The sequence below is a fragment of the Musca domestica genome, unplaced genomic scaffold, assembly GCF_030504385.1.
Source record: "Musca domestica strain aabys unplaced genomic scaffold, Musca_domestica.polishedcontigs.V.1.1 33, whole genome shotgun sequence".
Classification (NCBI taxonomy): domain Eukaryota; kingdom Metazoa; phylum Arthropoda; class Insecta; order Diptera; family Muscidae; genus Musca; species Musca domestica.
Window position 1 is genome coordinate 8,796,148 of NW_026712312.1, and position 21,879 is coordinate 8,818,026.

Consider the following 21,879-nt stretch of genomic DNA (forward strand, 5'->3'; position numbering starts at 1 on the left):
GTTTATGGAAATATTGAGATGTGGTTGGAGCAAAATCGTATTATCTTCTCTCTCTGCTGTAAATTTTTTTCTTTGAAAAGGTTGAAATTTTGTGCCCATTTCCGAACTTGATCGTAGTTTGACAATAATATTACGATGCACCAAGTTTGCATCAAATCGGATACTACCTTCGAGTTAACGTGTTCTTAAACGGATTTGGTCCAAAGGGACCTAGGGTCAAAAATCGTCATTTCGATGAGGCACGTTTTGGCCGTATCAAATCATATATACCCTCTGTAGCCATATGGCTTAGGGTATAAAATACAACATTTATTGGAACCAAGGCGACTGCAAGTATGCAATTTTTTTAACTACGATTACGAAAACAAGAATTGCAAAACCAGTAGATTCTTACATGTTCTGGATCAGGGCAAAAATGTTGCAAATTTTAAAAACCAGATAATATGTCAAAATGTGTTTACAGCCCCAGGGGCTGGATTCTTATTTTATGAAAATAAAAAAGGAAAAATATTTCCTTTATAAAATTTTTCATTTGACATTTCTTTCCTTTATAAAATTTTTCATTTCACATTTTCATAGAACAAGAATTGAGGCCGACATGGCAGCGAGACCTTATGCTTGGACAATAATTGGAAACTTGAATTCAATAAGGAAACTGAAATATGTTTCTTAAAAAAATATCTTAAATTTGTTTAAAAAGGGGTCCCTGTCAGGACCTACAAAACTTCACTGAACACATTTTCGACTTATTAAATCAAACAAAACAAAATTCTCCAATTCATTCTCATTCACTGAAGTTTTTGGTAAACAGAGTGTTTAGAAAAATTTTGTAAAAATTATTAGAAAATAACGACCAAGAGTTCAAATAATTCATAATGCAATACATACTTCAATTTAGCCAAATCCAATTTGAGTTTGTCTTTAACATGATTCAATGTTTTATTTGTGTATTGAATATATTTTTTTACGGTAAGTATTGAACTTAATCTGGGTATTCACTCTCCCACTTTCTCTCGAACTGTCTTCCTTGTTTTTTTTTTTTTTTATTTTGTATTTCTTTATTTAATAACATTACCAACAAAAATAATTATTTTTATTTAATATAATTTTCTTTTCTTGTTTTTTTTTCAGCAGCATCATCGCCATCTCATCTCAGTTATCGTATGTATATATTATCAATATAATCATTTTTAAAAGTTTAAAGAAATAAAATAAACTATGATAAAACAACTATTAAATATTTTTTTTTGTTTTTTGTTCATCTTAAATACCTTCATTTATAATGTATTGTTTAAAAAAGATTTTGTTAATTTAATTTTGCATGTTTGTATAAACTACTTTTTTAATTTAGGGGTCTTTAAAATGTTTCTCTTTATAAGTTGCTGAAATTTACGTTTTCTTCTTTAAAACGGATAACGGGCACTGGGGAGAGACACAAAATTCGAAATGTCCAATTTTAATCATTGTGAATGAACGGTTTTTTGTGTGTGTTTGGTTGTACAGGTGAAAGTTTGGGGCTTAGAATTTTGATAGAAGTTAACAACTAATAAATGTTTGGAGGACACGTCTATTTGCATCTGCTACATGTTTGTTTTTCTTTTTCTTGTCTCATAAAAATACAAAATTTTGCTTTCAATTTTACTCTTTCTTGCTTTTTTACTAATTGTTATCAAATAAAAATTATATGTTTTTTAGTAATTCGTACATGGGGTGTTCTGCTTGTTTTAGTTTTATTTCATTTCAGTGGTTCTTTAGAAGAATTTTTTGTATTTTTCTTGTTCTGTTTTCTTATAACATCTTTCATAAATTTCTTAAATAATGCATCCTGTTGCGTCTTTAAGAGTTTAGTTAACTAATTCAAAAAAAAAATTCACTACGAAAAATTTCATTTAATTTTTGTTTATATATCAAATATATTAGTTGTTGTTGTTGTTTCTTCAATATACTTATCTAAGCAAAATATGGTAGAAGTGTATCTGGGTGTGTGGATGTTTATTTAGTGTTGCCAGCTAATTATCCTTAGTTTACTCCTCATCTGAATCGCCATCGCTGGAATAGCCTATTTGCTGGTGTCTACGTACAAAGGGAGCTGTTATAACTTGTCTGGAAATGCAAAGACAAATCGATGAAGTTATTAAATTCGTAAAATGTTGTGTTACTTACGCTATTCTACGATAGTGATTTAGCCACTCTTCTAACATTTGGGCAACTAATAGAGGACGTTTACGTAGTTTCTGTTGGGCCACCAATAATCCACCTTCGGTAACACAAACATCAAGCCATTGACGCATTATAGCTTCTTCGCGTCCCATCTAGAAAAGTAATTTCAATGACAGAAAAAAAAAACACATTTAAAACTTTAATCAAATCAAGATCTTTGAATCTTTTCATACCCTCAGCCATATGGCTATAGAGGGTATATATCATTTGATACGGCCAAAACGTGCCTAACCGAAATTATGTTTTTAGACCCTAGGCCTCTTTGGGCCAAATCCGTTTCAGAACATTTGGAGTCGATCTAGCGATGTCCGCCCGTCAGTCTGGTGCGCACGAAAACTCTCGAAGAGAGTATGCGATTTCCTCCAAACTTGGTACATCGTAATAACATTGTCAAACTTATCGGTCCACTCCTTCTGGTACCTCCCCCCAAAATGTCAACATTTTTAAAGAAAATAATGTACTGCACAGAAGGAGAAAGGATAAACCGATTTTGCTCCAACTTTGCATATCCTAATATTTGCTTCGATGCGAAAATGGACAATATCGGTCAACTCCATCAAGTACCTCCCCCACAAATTTGGAATGATTATAACTCTTATAAAATGTGATGTAAGAGTCCGAAATTACACCCTTCACAATATTTGAATTATACCAAGGTCTGGTGTGAAAATGGAATAAATCGGTCCACTCCGTCTGGTACCTCTCCCACAAAGGGCCAAAATTATATATATTCATCAAGCTCAGAAATCACGAAATGAACATCCGATTCCATTCAGACTTGGCACATCTCCATGTTTCCATCAACACAAGATCTGACATAAAGATAGTAGAGATCAGACCATTCCTTCTAGTACCTCCCCCACAAAGGGTTAACATTTTGAATAACCAAAACTATCATAAAATCCGATAAAAGCTTCCGGTTATCTTCAAATCACACACATCATAATATTTTTAGCAGTCCATAATATTTTTAGCAGTCTGGTGTGAAGATGGGATAGATCGGTCCACCACTTCTGGCACCTCACCCACCAAGGGTCAGAATTTTCAATTCGGCGATCTAAATATTTCTCTTAACCAGAAATCTTATATGAATATGTGATTTATCGAAATTTATGATTTGTCATATAATTTGATATAAATTTTCGATTTCCTTTGAATTTTGCACATACCAATATTTTTATCTGTATTAGATGAAATATGAAAACAGAATACTTCGGTCCGCTATATTTGTTACCTCACGCATATTTCCACATTTTCCAAAAATCTGTACATATCTCATATAAAGTACAGGAAGTAGTCGATATAGTCTAAATCTGTCACGTTCTAATATTTATATCAGCCTTAGGTTAGATACAAATTGGTCAATATTTGTCAATTGCTTCGGAACCTGCCCCATAAAGAGTCAAGAGTTTGGATAATGATAAGTCAAGTCTTATGGAATTCGAATTGAATTCTACAATGGTCAAGAAATCGAATACATTTTATAAAATCCCGGCAATATCTTCTAAGTTTACAAAGCGAATGATGAATCCATTTAACGGTGGTATTTATTGCATTGCAGGCGCCATCTATACCTCACATGTTACAATATTACTTAGAATTTGTGTACTGTACACTTTTCCCAATGCATAAAGAATTTCAGTAAAATAACTACATACCTCCGATTGTTTGAGAAAATGTATTGGCAATAATTTTGATTCACAATCCATCAGTGGTAAATAGGTTACATCCTCAGGCTCGTCGCGACGCAAATCAATTCGAGCATATGGTTCCATTGGCACCAATGCACTAAAATGACCTCTGGTATAACCTAAAGCAATTGGTGATTTTATGCAGAAATTTTGATCCCAAAATAAAGGTAAATATACACCTGTGTGGAGGAAGGGAACATTTTAAACATTAATGTCTAATCTTGAACGAGCAGAAACAGCTCACTCACCCTCAAATCTGGCAAATCCAATGTCTTCTCCACGAAAACTTTTAACATACTTAACACCATAAACAATGATTGGCCTCCTCAGTATGTGGGCCAAAGCAAAAATATGCAATTGTTCCAGGGACGCCCCTGGCTGGCTTGCTAACGACAGTAATGTGGACCAGTCTTCTTGCCATTGGGCCTCTTCCAAAGTAAAATGTAACATAGATGCCTGCACCATTTCATACTCTTTCCAGCGAGAATAAAATCTAAGGTAGGGATAGTAAGAAAAAACACAATTAGAACAAAATACTTCTGGAGCTGATGGTTGAACGTACATCGGCGCACATTGATGTAAACTATCTGCTAATGCCCTGCGTAATATATTATCTCTGTCAAAGACTCCCCATGTGGCCTGCATGGCAGAATCTAAGAGACAGTCACCGGCACTTCGGTTCCATAGAACCATTAAACGCGACCCCAGACGTGCTGTTATCTCCAGAGACCAGTTTAAGGCTGGTGGAGGGTTTTCCAGTTGTTTTTGGGCATCGCGATCCAATAGCTCGTCATACAATTGCTCTTGAATGGGCAATGGTAGTTCTTCTATTTCAGCTGGTAGTACAAATGTGGCATGTTCCTGAACATATGTACAGGGAAACATGGATTTCCGCATCCGCAACATATTGGCAAAGTGGCGACGTATGTCGGACGCCAAGTCGGGTGCAACATACGATGGTACTCGTTTTATACCAGGACCAGAGCCGGAAATTTGTGCTAATAGCATAGGCAACATCTCCTCACGGTGAAATCGTATGGCCAAATGAATTAGGGTATGGCCCACATCGAATGCGGAATTACGATTCAAAGCTGCAATTTCAGTACTGGTTAGTGATCGAGCCGGATTGCCGCCACATGAAAGATACGCCTCGACCGCACTATAGTTGTTCTCCACCACGCCTACAAAGAAAGCATTGCATTACAAAATGAAAGAATATAGTTCCGAAACTGTCATTTACCCAAACAAGCATTTAACCATTGCCAATCAACTTGACGTCTTATTTGTCTTATTCGACGTTCCTGACGTTCTTGCATTGTATCACAGTTATTAATAGTATCAGAACCTAAAAAAAGAAATCCATGTTCGAACAAAAAGTTATAGCTTATTGTTATGCCAGGAGCAGGTGCTTACCAAGTTGATAAATATTTTGTTGTTTGTTAAAGGAATTATTCGATGAGACGGTATCATTCATTTTATCACTACTACAGGATATACTACTTTGATTATTACTATTTCCAATCACTGCCCCGCCGCCACTTGCTGCGCTGCCATTGTTTTCAATGCTATTGTTGGCAGTGGCAGAAGATGAACTATTACTATCACGAGGATTGCCACACATGGAACATTTGAGACTTTTTGGGAAATTTTCATAAGTACAAGTCTGAAAAACAAGAAGAATGCAATCATTGAAATCATATGCTTGTGAGAGGAGTATTTTTGTAAGTCACTTACATTGCAGGCCCATTTTTTGGTGTAGCTTGCTAGCTGTGTATTTGACGAGGTGGATGATAAGCAGGTGGTGGTGGATTGTGTCTGGACTGAACTATTATTGGCGAGATTATTGAGATGTATAGTTGAAGAGCCCTCGATCGGGCTTAGACGTTGTGCGGCTGCAGCCGCCCCAGCAGCACTGGCCGCACTATTGCTGGCATTCATTTCGGCATCTATGTTGGTTGCTATTTGCATTTTACTAAGCCTCTCCTGCAGTTGATGTTGATTGCTACTGGCCTCTGCTTGGGGGCAAGGGTCGATGAATGACTTCGTATCAATAATATCGCGTTCCATTGCACTATGTGCCATTATCGGTGAAGAACGCTGACTTGCCACTGAGGTGGCACCAATTTCACGCGAAGGACTTGTTTCTGCCGCTGTAGCTCCTTTCTTGGTGTAACACTGAACACATCGTATACTTCGGGGCCAATTCTTGTAAGTACACATTTTGCAGGACCATTTACAATCGGCATCGGTTGATGTCACAACATCATCAGTCACATTTTGCGTATCCTGACGTGAACAAGCAATCAAACCCAATGGTTGCGAGTCAATAACCTCGGCTACTGCACCATGGGCCTCGGCATTGCCGACATAGGATGTTTGGGGAGGACTCAGTCTGAAATACCAAATTGTGTTAGGTATTTAAAAATCTTCAACATGTTGATTGAAAAACTTACCGAAATATGTCCTCATTAACCATCGGTTTAACCCCCTTACACATGGTGCATTTGATGGCTGAGGGGAAGTTTTCGTAGGTGCAATAATCGCAAGTCCATTTCTGCTTCTTCAAAACTGGGTCGCACATGTTCAACAACAGTAAGTTCTACCCTTTTCCTCCTCTGCTAGAAAGGATCTACCAACAACAGCTTCTCAGACAACAGCAACGGCTTTTAGCAAGCTGTGGCCGTGCCTCCAGATGATTGTTTATTCACTTTTAATATCAATATGGGGAGAGTTTTATCTTGGACTCTTTAACGATGCTAAGCAAGATTTTTTGTTTATTTACAAAGATTATGTCCCTTTAATAACTGTTCGAAATAATTTGAAAGTAGTGCTAGAATGAGAAATATATGTAAAATAAATATATACCAAAAAAAATGCATTTTAACACATCGTAGTCGAACATCCCTTTATAATATTGTTGAAAAACATGTAAATTTGAATTTACTATTCAAAAATATGTCGACCAGTGCATTTACTTTGTTTCAATTAATTTGAATTTATCTAAATATTTTTGATTCATCACATGTGCTTTGAGATTTAGTTTTTCTGTATTACAATATTGAGCTGATTGTAATTATATTTTTTCATTCGTTTTTCAAATCATTGAAGTGACAAGTTCAAGAAAGAAAAGAAATAAAAAACAAGATATTCCATTTCAATTTTGTGTGTTTTTTCATTTGTCAAATTGTTCCAGAAGTTTAACTGAATTATAATATAAAATCTAATAGGTTATGGGCCCAGATAACGCCCTATAAATAAAATTGTGAATATGGACAAGATGAAAAGAAACATAGAACCGTTTAACGGTGCAAAATATTCAATTTGGAAATTCCGTGTTAGATCAATTCTTGCCGAAAATGATGTGCTTAAAGTTATTGATGAAGAAGTGCCAACGGAAATTACTGAAAATTGGATAAAAAGCGAAAGGAATGCCAAGGGTATTATAATCGAGTATCTGAGCGATTCGTTCTTAGGATTTGCAAATAATGACTGCAGTGCCAAACAAATTTTCGCAAATTTGGATGCCATTTATGAAAGAAAGAGCATTGCATCACAACTGGCCTTAAGAAAGAGGTTGCTATCATTAAAATTGGAAGGAGAAACATCATTATTAAATCATTTTCATGTGTATGACGATTTAATATCTGAGTTGGTTGCGGCTGGAGCAAATATCGGAGAAATGGATAAAGTCTCACATTTATTGCTGACACTCCCAACATCTTATGATGGTGTAATTACGGCAATCGAAACACTATCTGAAGACAATTTGACGTTGGCATTTGTGAAGACACGTTTACTTGATCATGAAATTAAAATCAAGAATGACGGAAAAGACACCAGTATGAAAGTACTACAAGCAATAAAATACCGTCGGCGTCCATTTAATAAACCAATATCACATGACTTCAAGCATAAGAAAAAGTTGAAGACCACGAAACATTTTGACCCGTCCATAAAGTGTCATTATTGTCATAAAAATGGCCATGTGAAGAAGAATTGTTTCCTGTTCAAGAAAACATTGGATACGAAAAACCATGGAGATGTAAAAACAGTTCATGCAGCAGTTCAACCCGAGAAAGGATTTGCTTTCATGATTTGTCGGGAAGCTTTTGTAAGCAGAGAAGATGGAATTCCTTTTTTGTTAGACTCTGGAGCTTCGGATCACATTATTAATGATGAAAACTTATTTTTTGATTATGTCAACCTTGAATCGCCAATTAAAATAGCAGTTGCAAAATGTGGTGAATATATTCATGCTACAAAACAAGGAAAAGTTAAACTATGGAGTAGAAACAAATACCAGATTACACTTGAGAATGTTTTGTTTTGTCAAGAAGTTCCACAGAATTTGCTCTCAATAAGAAAGATGCAAGATGCTGGATTTTCTATTGAGTTTAACTCCGAAGGTGTCATTGTACGAAACAAAAGCCATGTAATCATTCAAGGTAAATGTAAAAATAATGTTCCGATAATTTGTTTTAAATCATATAAAAGCTTGTATGCAGCAAGTGCTGCGAAATGCAATAGTTATCAATTGTGGCATGAGAGATTAGGACACATTAGTAAGAGTAAATTTATGGAGATAAAGAGTAAGGAAATGTTTTGTGATAGTCAACTTCTAGACAATGTGCGTCCCAATGAAGAGTTATGCGAAGCTTGCATAAATGGAAAACAATCCCGATTAAGTTTTGGTAAATTTAAAGACAAGGAACACGTAAGGAGGCCATTGTTTGTAATACATTCCGATGTCTGTGGACCGATAACTCCGCCCACAATTGATGAGAAAAATTATTACGTGATCTTTGTCGATGAATTCACTCACTACTGTGTGACCTACTTAATTACCTTTAAATCAGAAGTTTATTCTGTATTTAAGGATTTTGTTGCTAAAAGTGAGGCTCTATTTAACTTGAAAGTTGTTAACTTGTATATTGACAATGGACGGGAGTATTTATCAAATGAAATGAGGGATTACTGTATAAATAAAGGCATAAGTTATCACTTGACTGTGCCATATACCCCACAATTGAATGGCGTTTCTGAACGAATGATAAGAACTATAACAGAGAAAGCGCGTGCCATGATAAGTGGAGCAAAATTAGACAAAATTTTTTGGGGTGAAGCTGTTCTAACAGCAACATATTTAATAAATAGAAGTCCTAGTAAGGCGTTAAAAGATAATTTGAAAACCCCGTTTGAGATGTGGCATGGGAAAAAACCTATTTTTAAAGTTTTTGAGAGTTTTTGGGTCCACGGTATATGTACATGATAAATTGAGAAAAAGAAAATTCGATGAGAAATCATGGAAGGCTATACTTGTTGGATATGAGTCGAATGGCTATAAACTGTGGGATGTGGACAATGGACGTTTTGTAATGGCTCGTGATGTAATTGTTGATGAGAGAAATATGCAGTATTCTAGAGATCTAAAAGACACAGACCGTAGTAAACCTGATAATGTTAACGAATTCCGGAAAGAGAGTACGGAAAATGTAATCCTGAATGACAGTAAGGATTATTTAATGGAGGAACCATTGTACTCGAGTGATGTAAGAAATTTCCGGAAAGAGAGTACGGAAACTGTTATTCCGAATGAAAGTAGGAAAATGTTAAATAACGAATCACTTCATTCTAGTGCTGTAAAAATTTTCCAGAATGAGAGCACGGAAACAAATGTCCCGAATGAAAGTAGGGAGAGTCATTATCAAGAGCATGCATTGCCAGTAAAATGTAGAAATGTTGAGCAAAGTAAAAGTCAATTGCAGAATGACAAATTTATTCAAAATGAAGGTAATTTGATAAGGAAGAGTGATCGCTTAAAAGCTAAGCCACATGTATCATACAATGAGAATGAAACGTGTTTAGATAACTGTATTATGATCGCAAACGCATTTGTTGATAATGTACCGAACTCATTTGAAGAACTTCTGTATAGGGATGACAGCACATATTGGAAAAAAGCTATTGAGGAGGAACTTGATTCTCATTTTTCAAATGAAACCTGGTCAATTGTGCCAATGCCAGAAGACAGAAATATTATAGACTGTAAGTGGGTTTTTAGTTTGAAACATGATGAGTTCGGTAATCCGGTAAGATATAAAGCTAGACTTGTAGCAAGGGGATTTACACAAGAATATTTGATTGATTACAATGAGACATTTGCACCAGTGGCTAGAGTCTCTAGCTTTCGGATTTTAATATCTATTTCAAATCAGTTTGGTTTATTGGTACATCATATGGATGTAAAAACAGCTTTTTTGAATGGGGTGCTAAAAGAGGAAATATATATGAGAATTCCCCAGGGTTTGACATGTGAAGATGGTAAAGTTTGCAAGTTGAACAAGGCAATTTATGGTCTCAAGCAAGCCGCAAGATGTTGGTTTGAAGTTTTTGAGGAGGCCCTGAAGGACATGGGATTTGTTAGCTCACCTGTTGACCGTTGTATTTATTTAATTGATAAGGGTGATGTACTGAAAAATTTGTATGTATTGCTTTATGTTGATGACCTAGTAATAGCTTGTTCAAATAATAAAACTATTGATAATTTCAAAGAGTACTTGAAGAGCAGATTTAAAATGACGGACCTTTCTGATATTAAGTTTTTTTATAGGAATGAGAGTTGAAAGACATAATGATACAATTACTCTAAGCCAATCTGCTTACATTAAGAAAGTACTTAGAAAATTCGAAATGAATGACTGTAAGCCAATTGGGAATCCACTTCCAACAAACGTTGATTATACTGCACTAAATTCAGATGAAAATTATAACGCCCCGTGTCGTAATTTAATTGGATGTTTAATGTACATAATGCTTTGTACACGACCTGATCTAAGCACATCGATAAATATCCTGAGTAGATATAGTAGTAAAAGTAATAAAGAATTGTGGCAATGCCTCAAGAGGGTTCTTCGATATTTAAAAGGCACTATTGATTTGAAATTAGTTTATACAAAACAATCTTGTAGAGAAGCTATATTTTCGGGGTATGCTGATGCTGATTGGGGAGGAAGCAAAGATGATAGAAAGAGTACTACTGGTTTTCTGTTTATGATGTTTGAATCAAATATAGTTTGCTGGAATACAAGAAAACAAAACTCTGTTGCAGCATCCTCTACAGAAGCTGAATATATGGCATTATTTGAGGCTGTAAGAGAAGCGTTGTGGCTAAAGTCATTGTTAACAAGTTTAGGTTTTGTATTCGAAAATCCAATCTTAATTTATGAGGACAATCAGAGCTGCATAAGTATTGCAAATAATCCCTCATGTCACAAGAGATCTAAGCACATTGACATCAAGTATCATTTTTCAAGAGAGCAAGTGGAAAATAATCTGATTAAAATTGAATATATTCCCACAGGCAAGCAACTGGCTGATTTGTTGACCAAACCCTTGTCAACTCCACGATTCATGGAACTAAGAACACAAGTTGGATTAAAGAATTTAGAACACTAAATATAAGTTTTTTTTTTTTTGGTCTGATTAGGTTTTTCTGGGTTTTCCCTAGTCCTTGCAACAAATGTTGGGCCATAAATATTTTTACCCAGATATAACAACTTGTCAATTTTTTATTAAATACTATTTAAAGGATCGACATATTTTTGAGGCGGCGTGTTGAAAAACATGTAAATTTGAATTTACTATTCAAAAATATGTCGACCAGTGCATTTACTTTGTTTCAATTAATTTGAATTTATCTAAATATTTTTGATTCATCACATGTGCTTTGAGATTTAGTTTTTCTGTATTACAATATTGAGCTGATTGTAATTATATTTTTTCATTCGTTTTTCAAATCATTGAAGTGACAAGTTCAAGAAAGAAAAGAAATAAAAAACAAGATATTCCATTTCAATTTTGTGTGTTTTTTCATTTGTCAAATTGTTCCAGAAGTTTAACTGAATTATAATATAAAATCTAATAAATATACCTATATTCTTATATTATATTCATCTGTATGTAAAAGCAAAATTTACTTTCCCTATCCATCCAACTGTTGCCAAGAACTAGACAAATGACAGACTGTCCTTGTTCTATTTTAAATAGGCGAACATTAGATTGAAAGGAAAATCATTACGTCACAGTTTCTTTATCTTTTATCATTGCCTTCTGTCGTAGCGGATTGTTCTTTTCACTTTTATTTTAACTTATTTTCATAATATACATATGTACATATATATACTGTTTTTAAACAACAATCTTTATCTGTTCGTCCTCTCTGAGATGAACGACTTTTTGTTATTCAAATTTAAATTTTGTTTGGCGGAGATTCCTTTAATTATTCGCATTCAGTAGAGCCATCTTATCTGGAAATTATTTGTTTGACGTGAAAACTTGTTTGTTTTTGCAGTAGGTGTTTGTTTTGCGGCCATTGACTTGAAATTTGATTGCAGACTAAATCTGAAAAAGAATGAGGGTTCGCCCTGTATGAAGGAAAATGTAGGCCCTTTTATTGGAAATGTATATTTGCAAAAGTGTTAAGCTTATAATGACTAAATCACAATTTGGTGATAAAAGTGCTATCGGCTGGAGAACAAATTTAATTGTCGCGCCTGATAGGACAATCTTCTTATGAAAATGCTAGACTCAATTTCTAGGATCCAGGTATACGGACTTTACACAACTTTGGAAATAACCTTACTCCACATTCGTGTTTTACTTTCACAATTTATTTAAAAACAGCCTTAGGGATAGTCTGTGGTCTTGACATCGCATGTTGTATTTCGGCCAACGGCAAGGACATTGCTGCAATATTTGATAAGAAATTAGAAGCAGACTGACAAAAAAGAATTGATAAGACAGACATTGAGGATATTTTTTGTCCGACATACATAAATAAATCCTTTTCATTTTTGTTTTCGAGTGAAAAAGCACAAATTCGAGGAATCTGCTTCTATAAAACGTCACAATTGACCTTCATTATCATAGAGCCCCCCTCACAAAGTATGGCGATTCTTTGCAGAGATACGGCCAAAGCAAACCCAAATCCCAACCGTGTGCAATTGACAGCCATTGACTTCCTGGTCACTTGTCACAAAATTGTTATTGTTGTTACAAAGTTGAAGAACGCACCTCCTCCAGTTCAATTTAGCTGAACACAAACCATTTAAACACCCAATTATTGACAAAATTTTAATTTGTTTTGTTTATAAATAACAACAAACACTTCCCACTAAAATGACAAATATTCAGTTGTCGCTACTTCTGCTTGGTGTAGGCGTGTGTGTATATTATTATTTTGTTTTCGTACTGTTCGTATTGTTGACAGGTTGGTTGGTTTGCTCCATTGTTATGTTTGAGTTATGTGTACTGTTTTCGAGACTCTCATCTTTTTTAATCGACAATTGGGCAAGCACTCCGCCTCCGTCTACAAAAGGTGGACAATGAATTTGCACTTACATTTGCAAATTATTTAAATTATTTGCCATTCATCTGTGTCAGCCCTCCCTTTACACTTCCTTCTCTTAACAAGAGTGTATTTGCATTTGTCTTCTTCTTCTTCCTCCTCCTCTTTCACTTGCACCAATAATGTGATGAAATGTTATTTTTGCAATTAATTTTGCACATCATTCGTTTTAATTCGAACCATGTTCGACACCAGTAAGACAGCGAAAAAGAAAAACACTTCAACTTTCACTTTGTACTTTGTTTTCCACACATATTTTTCTGGTAATTTTCTTATTTACATTGCATGGTGTTACACCATTTTGTCGTTTCTCTTTCTCTCCACAGTTCACTGTTTAGGTGATATTTACCCCTTTCTGAATTTGGTGACAAATTTTCAATATTTTATGATTAAAACATGATTAAATTTCAGATTTTAAGAGATTTTGTAAAATGGTATTGTTTTTTCTGCCTATTTTTTTTTTGTTTGAAGAGATTTTGGATTAGAGCTGGCAAATAGTCGATGGCTATACTGATAGTGCCGATACTTTATTTTAGAAGGAAGTATCGATTGCTAGTTTTTTTCTATCGATATTATCGGACGTAATGCCAGTAATAGCATGTTTCCATTGGTTTTTAAATTACAAGTACAAGATGAAATTATTGAACAATATGCATATGGCCTTTTAATGTCTCCATGGTAGAAGAATACAGGTAAATGTATCAACGCTTTAGAACAAAAAAATGTCAATTTTTTTAAATATTATTTTTTTTTCTTCAAAAATAGGTAGTGTGTAAGTATTCGTATATATTTTCTTATACGACAGCAATCGGAGTTTCTTATGATAAGCTTTCAACCATTTAACGAATTTGAAAAATGTTTCGTTCAAAATTTTCAGTTTCAAAATTGGTTTGACAGTACATTGTCCCAGCAACTGTGTCGATGCGACTATTATAATATAAAGAAGCCTACAGGGCCCATAACATATATTATCCATCTACAATACCCTAATATTATACAAATTCAATTTCTCGATGAGGCAATAAATGGCCGACGACATGCAAAAAGTGCATCCGCCGAGAAATGGCGATAAAGCAACAACATGAATGATATGCTCTTAAAATCCGATTCCAGAGCATTTCCTTGTTTATTGAATGGAGAAAAATCGGCGAAAACCTTATAAACCCATCTTATTAATTTGCAAGTATGTCAAAATAAATGCTCTGTTACAGAACTGCAAGAATGTAAAAGGTTTTACTACGACAAACAATTTTCTCTTTATAATATTGAAGATTACTGCAAAATTAGTAGATTCATATAGGTACTGAAAGAGAGAGCATACAAATTAAAATGAAGTAGATTCTCGCAGGGTAGAAATGACTTGTTCTAGAGAAAAACAACTTGTTCCAGAACTTCATGAATCCTTAATAATATCAAAAACACTGCAAGTTCTTGAAATTTCTAAAATCTCAAGAATCTACTAGTTTTGCATTTTTTTCGATATCATAAAGGGAAAATCGTTTATCGTAGTAAAAACTTTTACATTATATGTCCTCGTTACAGGACTTCTGGTTTATCTAAAATTTTGTAATAATAATCATTAATTATTATTTTTAGTATTTATATTATTTTCTATGTCCCAAAACCTCTAAGAAACTAAAATTTGTTCTACGATAACCGGCTTAGTTATCCCTAAAGACAACGATCACAAAGAGAAACAAACACAAAGACAACTCCCAAAAGTCGACTGAGATATCCCTAGAAACAGCGATCACAATGAAAAAACTGAAACAATAAAGAGAACAATTGATTTGCACCACAACAATAAAATAATTTATTATTAAAATTCTTGCTTTGTGTGCCGTGATTTAAACTTGAAATTCTGTCGGTTTGTTACATAAATAAACAGATCAATAGCTTTTATTTGTATACAAAAGCTGGCCGCGAGTGTAAACAAAAAAGCTACCGAAAGGAAAATCTCGTTTGCAGTCGAGACGATGAAAGAAAGTAGAGATGTGAAAAAATGTTTTTGATTACCTTTATATGGCTTCTGGAACATTATCAAAAACCTTCGATTTGAAATTGGAAAAAAGTACAACAGATCAATTGTACAATAAATTAATTATTTTAATAATTCTGTAATAATAATTGAAATTAGCATCGTATCATCACGCACAGCGATAGCGTTTGTTGTCTGAGTCTTTTGCTTAACCCATTCGTCGCATTTCACCCGTAAAACCGTAAAACAAGAAAGACCTTTATTGTTTTGCTATTTGCCAAGAGGGCCGCCGCCAGCGATCGCTTGTGCTTCTTGTTCAGCTATCAACGTTAATTACTCTTGTGACACCCAAAATGAGTATTAGAACCCGTTCTTTAATATTTTCAACTTTCTTTGGAAGTTGTATAGCGATCGGTTTACTTTTGGGTAGTTTAACCACAGACAGCTGGGTAAGGGCAACACCAAAGCGAGGAAATTCATCGGTAAGTGTTTTTTTGCTGTTTCGAGTTTATTTTTTCTTGTTTTGTTAATTGTTTCGTTTTCGGTTTTATTACGCATGCATACATGAAATTATCAGGAAATCAAAACTAGTTTAATTTGGCTATAACAATGCGCTGGCTTTTCTCATGTGCGAATATACCAAATTGTTGTAGAATGAAAAAATATAAAAACAGCGAAACAATGCGAAATGCAAAGAAATTTCATAGCGAAATTTTTATGTATTTTATTTGGCTAAATTACATCATTCTGAAACATTCAACACTGGCAGTACTTGCTTTAAATATGAATTCCTTTAAATCGTACTTTTCTATAGTTATAAAGTATCATTTATAGTTGCGGTCAGGAGAATTTTACCGTTGCGAATAAATTTCATATTTATACCTTCCACCGTTGACGGTATAAAGGGTTTTACCACCGGCTTCGGAACATTGACCATATTGGTGTACGGTATTCATATAACGGTACTGATCGATATTTGGTATTTTGATAATTATACCCTCAGCCATATGGCTAGAGGGGGTATATATCATTTGATACGGTCAAAACGTGCCTTGTCGAAATAACGGTTTCAGACCCTTGGTCTCCTTGGACCAAATCCGTTTCAGAACATTCGGAGTCGATTTAGCGATCTGTCCGTCCGTCCGTCTGTCTGGCTGGTGCGCACGATAACTCTCGAAGGGAATATCCGATTTGGTCCAAACTTGGTACATCGTAATAATTTTGTCAAACTTAGATCGAGTTCGGAGATGGACAATATCGGGTACCAGAGTACCTCCACAAAAAGGTCGAAATTTTCAAAAAAAAATATTTTCTGCAAATCCTAATATTTGCGTCGGTCCTAGGTCAGGTGTGAAAATGGACAATATCGGTCCACCCCTTCTAGTACCTCCCCCACAAAAGGTCGAAATTTTCAAAAATATATATTTTCTGCACAGAAAGGGAAGCAATAATCCAATTTTGCTCTAACTTTGAAAGTCCTAATATTTGAATCAGTTCTATGTCAGGTGCAATCATGGATAATATCTGTCCACTCCATCAAGCCCTTCCCTCACAAAGGGTCAAAATTTTGAACAATTACAACTCTTATAAATTGTGATGTACATGTCCGATTGTCTTCAGATTACACACATCACAATATTTTTATTAACCCAAGATCTGGTGTGAAGATGTAATATACCTGTCCACTCCTTCTGATACCTCCTCCACAAAGGGTCAAAATTTTGAATATTCATGAAGCTCATAAAGCGAAATTATCATCCGATTCCACTTAGACTAGGCACATCTCAATATCTCCATCAACACTAGATCTTTTACAAATATAAATTTTAATCTCAATAAAACAATAATTATATTTTAATTTATTTATTAATTTAATACGTTACAATTATAAAGTCATTTCATCAATAATTTATACAACATTATTCCTTTTTTCAGTATACCTCACAGGAATCAACCGGTGAAGTAAACTTTGGCTTATTTTATGGCAGTAAAGTTTTAAATTCTGGAATTGGAGAACGCATTACACCGGTTGAAGGTAAATAAGTTGTTGTCAATTCCACATTCAAATACCCTCTCTTATTTGCTTTTGATTTTGTTACAGTCTACACTTTCATACAAACGGAACCGGATTCTATGAACTTTTGGCTTTGGCTGTTCACAGCTTTGGGAGCTGGCTTTGGTCTATTGGGCTGTGCCATTTCGGCCATTGCTGCTGTCATTAAGTCAGCCTCGGCCGCCAAGGGCCCCATTAATCTGGTAATACTCATTGCATCAAACATATCCTCAGCGGTGACACAAGTTGTTGCATTCATCTGCTGGCTAGTACAATTCATACAATATCTACAGCACAATGTTTTGACGGTGGCCGATCAAAAACATCACTGGTATAGCAAAGGTTTAGCCTCCTTGGGCTATAGCTTTTACATGGTTATACTATCAACTCTAGTCGTTATAATAAATATTGGTATATTATTGTATGCCCGGCATTGTGATCGAAGGGATCGCCAACGTTTGGAGCCGCCAAGTGAAGAGAAAAACCAATGTGCTATAATGTTGTATTAGGCACAGAGCACAATGCTGCAGGAACAACAAAAAACAACGCTTACTCGAATAATGAACGAATATTCAGAATCAGTCCATATAAACCTATACAAAGTACTCTATACTTACTCACGCTCACTACTTTGAGTCGAAGTTTATAACATTCCTCAACAAAACAATACAACAAAAAGACTTTATTTGCCTTTATTGCCGTAATATACACACCTGCTTACCTACATACTTTTTACTTATACGAATCTCATGCTGATAATATATTTCAAATCATAGCTCATATACCCACATATATTTTAAGCTTTATAATGAGTTTTATTTTGGAAGTATCCTCTCAAGTATTTCATATATCTCTGCATTTATATCTAAACTTATGTTTGCATTATAATCATCCAAAAATGATGTGAATTTTAAATAGAAGTACCATTGCAAAAATCTACATTGAATTGTACACTTTTTTCTACAAATGTATGCGATTTTTCCTGTATGGTATTTTTAAGTCATCTTAAACTGTTAAGTTTTTAATAATTTTTAATATTAAAAAAAAAAATAAAATAATGAATTTGTAATGTTATGAGTTCTTTTTCTTAAATATATTTATAGAAGTTTTTAAACGCTGCAGCCGTTTACCAAAACGACACAATGCATTCAAATCTGTTGATGAGAAAAAGAAGATTTTGACAATATTATATTATTGAAGTTACAAAAACACTGTATAGGATAAAATAAGTGAGAATATGGGATTTTTACAAATTTTTTATCAGTAGTACAGAATTGTTTTTAAATTATTGTTACAAAGTTCGTTACGAAAATTCTTATATAACACAAATATATAGATTCAAAAATTCGCTTCTCATATTTTCACAGATAGATAAATTCTTTGTGCAACATTTTGATTAGGAATATTCCGTTGCTCTCCCAATAGAAATTCCAAAAGAATGTTCTCTGGAAATGTAACTCCAAATACATTCCGGGAGAGATGAAAAAACTGCAACCAACTTCAGACTGCTGTCATTTCTAAGCTACTTGTCCGACAGCTTTTAAAATTTTTTCCAGTGACGACTCATTATATTGTTTACAAGCGTGCAAATGCATTTTGGTGAGTTTCTCCAGAAAAAAAAGTAAAGAAGCGGCTTGATCGAAACCCGCGTCGCAGTAGCCGAAAAATAGCTCGTGAGCTAAACAATTCGCAATATTCCATTCGGCAAATATTGAAAAATGAGCTCGGGGTAAAGCCATTGAAATTCCAAAAAGTGCAAGAACTTACACCACAACAGAAAGAAAATAGACTCAAAAGAGCTAAAGAGTTGTTTCGCTTGGCCGAAAGTGGTGAACTGCCGAATTTGGTTTTCACCGATGAGAAAACATTCGTTGTTCAGCAGTTTGTAAACAAGCAAAATGATTGTGTTTATTTGCCAAAGAGGTCAGCTGAAAATGTGCACCTTCGATTGGCCACCAGAACCCAAGCACCATAGTGATGGTGTGGGCCGCCATAACAGTCGATGGACGCACTCTGCTCGTATTAATCGACTGTGGCATCAGAATAAATGCCGAATATTATCGCGAAAATATTCTGGAGGGTGTATTAAAGCCTTGGGCACGCAAACATTTTGCTCGCAGACCTTGGATATTTCAACAAGACGCAGAACCATCGCACTCAGCACGCGCCACCCAAGAATGGTTACAAAATGAGGTTCCTCGCTTCATTTCCAGCTCACAATGGGCACCAAAATCTCCGGATACCAATCTGTTGGACTATTAGATTGGATCTGGAGTATTTTGGAAAGCAAGGTTCGTACAAAAAAATACCAAAGTGTCGATCACCTCAAGCAAGCGCTTCGCCGGAAATGGGCCAAAATACCGCAGAGCAACGTTCGGGCAGCGTGTGACGGTTTCATTGGCCGTTTGAAGGTCATAATTCGTGCCAAAGGTGACCAATGCGAACAAATCTAAACTTATTCTAAAAGTTAATGCTATTTCCGACGTTTTTTGCTTTCATTCAATAAAATTTAAAAAAAATGTAATAATTATGGCGTTTGACTTTGTTGCAGTTTTTTTATCTCACCCTGTACTATATACACATAATAACAAACTTTGCCTTATATTTCAAATATATAATATACAGAAAATCAATAGAATTCTAATCTAGGTTCGGCATCGTCAATATTGATGTTATTCGCTACCGCGTTATGTGGTTGTCCATCCATAAAATATCGCTGCCTCGCAAATAGCAAAGCAAGATTAATGATGTGCAAGATCATGACAACAACCACCGAATAATAGGCACCACCTAAGCTGGCATATCCTTCAGATGTGAAATTGAGCTGTTGACGTAAGGTGTCAGTAACGGCAATGTTGTAACGCAAATGGCTGCCAAACATGGCAGCCCATAGGGCCAAACACCAAAAACAACATCCAGCTGCGATGGCATTCCAAATGAAAAGCCCAAAGATGTTGAATATTCGTTCGACAGGATGCCATTTCATATTGATGCCGGAACAGACGAAGGCCATAAGCGAGAAGGTGAGTTGTAAACTCAGAAACAATATACAGCAGAGATGAATGGATGAGGGCATACAAGGAGCACGGGTTGGCGATTTATATAGGGCTAATGCTTTGGTGAAATTCTTCGCCTGGGGGTTGCGGCTTAGTTTCTTTCGTTTGTAGTCTTTACTTTGTTCGCATGGATCCAGGTCTTCGCCATTGATGACACGTTTTAGCTCGACTTTTCTTCGCTCTAAATCCTGCTGGCAGCTGTACATGCAGAGGTTGAGATCGAAATCACAGACGACTGGAATATATAATGTTTTTCTTAAAATGATTTCAAAATTACGAGATCTGTTTATTATGCCTGAGTCAAGATGAAAATATTATCTCTGCACCTCTAAATGAAATCCACTAAGGCTCATAAAATCGAAAAATGAAAAAATACCAAAAAAATGTTCTTTACCTGTCAATGGGAATTTTAATGTGGATGCCAGTTGTTGCCTTTCGATGGAACCTTTAAACAGGCCATAGTTGACATGGCTCTGTAAACGTTCTGTCAGTACTGCTGTAGCTTCTAACTGAAATGATGGTCGGTTGGTTTCAGAAGTGTTGGTTGGAAAATGATGTCGCCTTGAACTTTAACCTTACCCAATGATCACTGGCGAATGAGAATATGGTTAGAGCTGTGGCACAAAACGAGACAACCGTTACGGCCACAATAAATTTGTGTTGCTTTGTATTCCGCTTTACTTGGGATGGTGGTGACATTGTCGATTTGTGTCTTCCGACTTTAGATGCTTCTACGTTAATGGCGATGATAACTTTCGCAGTTGCCAGTCAATGACGAATCTTTTGATAAAAAAAAAACAAAATAGAAAAATCTTTGATATCTTATCGACAGAAATTCATTTGAAATCACAAAATAGATAAAATTGTAGTGGTTCTCTCTTCTGATATTTTATATATATTTATGCAATATTCTATTGAATATAAGTATGCGAAAGTAGCTAGCTATGCTGTTTCATTGAATATTTCTTCCAGTTATCATATTTCTTGCTCAAAGTCACAGATGTGAACATATGTTCGTTAGAACTTTACTGAAAATTCTGAAATTTTGATTGGTTGTTTTCTTAAAAAAAACTGAAACCGAATAATGTTACAACCTTTACAGAGAAATATTTAAATTAAGTTTCTAAAATTTAACGATAAAATTGGAAATAATTTCAATATGATGCAACAAAAGTGAATTGAATAAATAAAATAGCCAGCCTTGACTTATGATTATTCAAGATATTGACCCTTTATGGGGCACGTTTCAAAGCAGTTGGTCAATATTGACCAATTCGTATCTGACCTAAGACTGATAAAAATATTACAACGTGACAGATTTGGACTATATCGACTACTTCCTATACTTTATATAAGATATGTGCAAAATTTTTGGAAAATGTGGAAATATGTCTGAGGTAACTGATAAAGCGTACCGAAGTATTCCATTTTTATACTTCACCTAATACAGATAAAAATATTGGTATGTGCAAAAG

At 34.9% G+C, this 21,879-nt stretch overlaps 3 protein-coding genes and 1 long non-coding RNA gene across 8 annotated transcripts; 2 read left to right on the forward strand and 2 right to left on the reverse strand.

Annotated features, from left to right (window-relative positions):
• Window positions 1–1,713: 1,713 nt before the first annotated feature.
• On the reverse strand, window positions 1,714–13,822 carry LOC101901059 (ubiquitin thioesterase trabid). 4 transcript variants are annotated; one of them, XM_011294406.3, is made up of 10 exons: window positions 13,667–13,822; window positions 6,365–6,741; window positions 5,646–6,303; window positions 5,325–5,574; window positions 5,152–5,256; window positions 4,474–5,092; window positions 4,160–4,404; window positions 3,879–4,090; window positions 2,164–2,312; window positions 1,714–2,103 (listed from the first exon to the last, which is right to left on the reverse strand). In XM_011294406.3, the coding sequence occupies exons 2-10, from the start codon at window positions 6,490–6,492 to the stop codon at window positions 2,025–2,027; spliced, it is 2,445 nt and encodes an 814-aa protein (XP_011292708.1). In that variant the 5' UTR covers window positions 6,493–6,741; window positions 13,667–13,822; the 3' UTR covers window positions 1,714–2,024. The 4 variants fall into 4 exon arrangements, with proteins under 4 accessions (XP_011292708.1, XP_011292705.1, XP_011292702.1 ...); XM_011294403.3 differs by having other exon boundaries at window positions 13,598–13,814; XM_011294400.3 differs by having other exon boundaries at window positions 13,311–13,814.
• Window positions 8,218–11,766, forward strand: LOC131803745 (uncharacterized). Its single transcript, XR_009342758.1, has 2 exons — window positions 8,218–8,356; window positions 11,272–11,766. It is a non-coding gene; the product is annotated as an uncharacterized LOC131803745 (long non-coding RNA).
• A 1,198-nt stretch (window positions 13,823–15,020) lies between the features above and the next one.
• LOC101901227 (uncharacterized) lies at window positions 15,021–18,417 on the forward strand. Of its 2 annotated transcripts, XM_059125393.1 has the most exons (4): window positions 15,021–15,388; window positions 15,455–15,777; window positions 17,231–17,330; window positions 17,397–18,417. In XM_059125393.1, the coding sequence occupies exons 2-4, from the start codon at window positions 15,649–15,651 to the stop codon at window positions 17,855–17,857; spliced, it is 690 nt and encodes a 229-aa protein (XP_058981376.1). In that variant the 5' UTR covers window positions 15,021–15,388; window positions 15,455–15,648; the 3' UTR covers window positions 17,858–18,417. The 2 variants fall into 2 exon arrangements, with proteins under 2 accessions (XP_058981376.1, XP_011292710.1); XM_011294408.3 differs by having other exon boundaries at window positions 15,021–15,777.
• Window positions 18,418–19,908: 1,491 nt separating this feature from the next.
• LOC101901392 (uncharacterized) lies at window positions 19,909–21,243 on the reverse strand. The gene is made up of 3 exons (XM_005175573.4): window positions 20,984–21,243; window positions 20,799–20,913; window positions 19,909–20,639 (listed from the first exon to the last, which is right to left on the reverse strand). Exons 1-3 carry the CDS (start codon window positions 21,101–21,103, stop codon window positions 19,978–19,980), a joined length of 897 nt encoding a protein of 298 aa, XP_005175630.2. The 5' UTR covers window positions 21,104–21,243; the 3' UTR covers window positions 19,909–19,977.
• Between the last annotated feature and the right edge of the window lie 636 nt (window positions 21,244–21,879).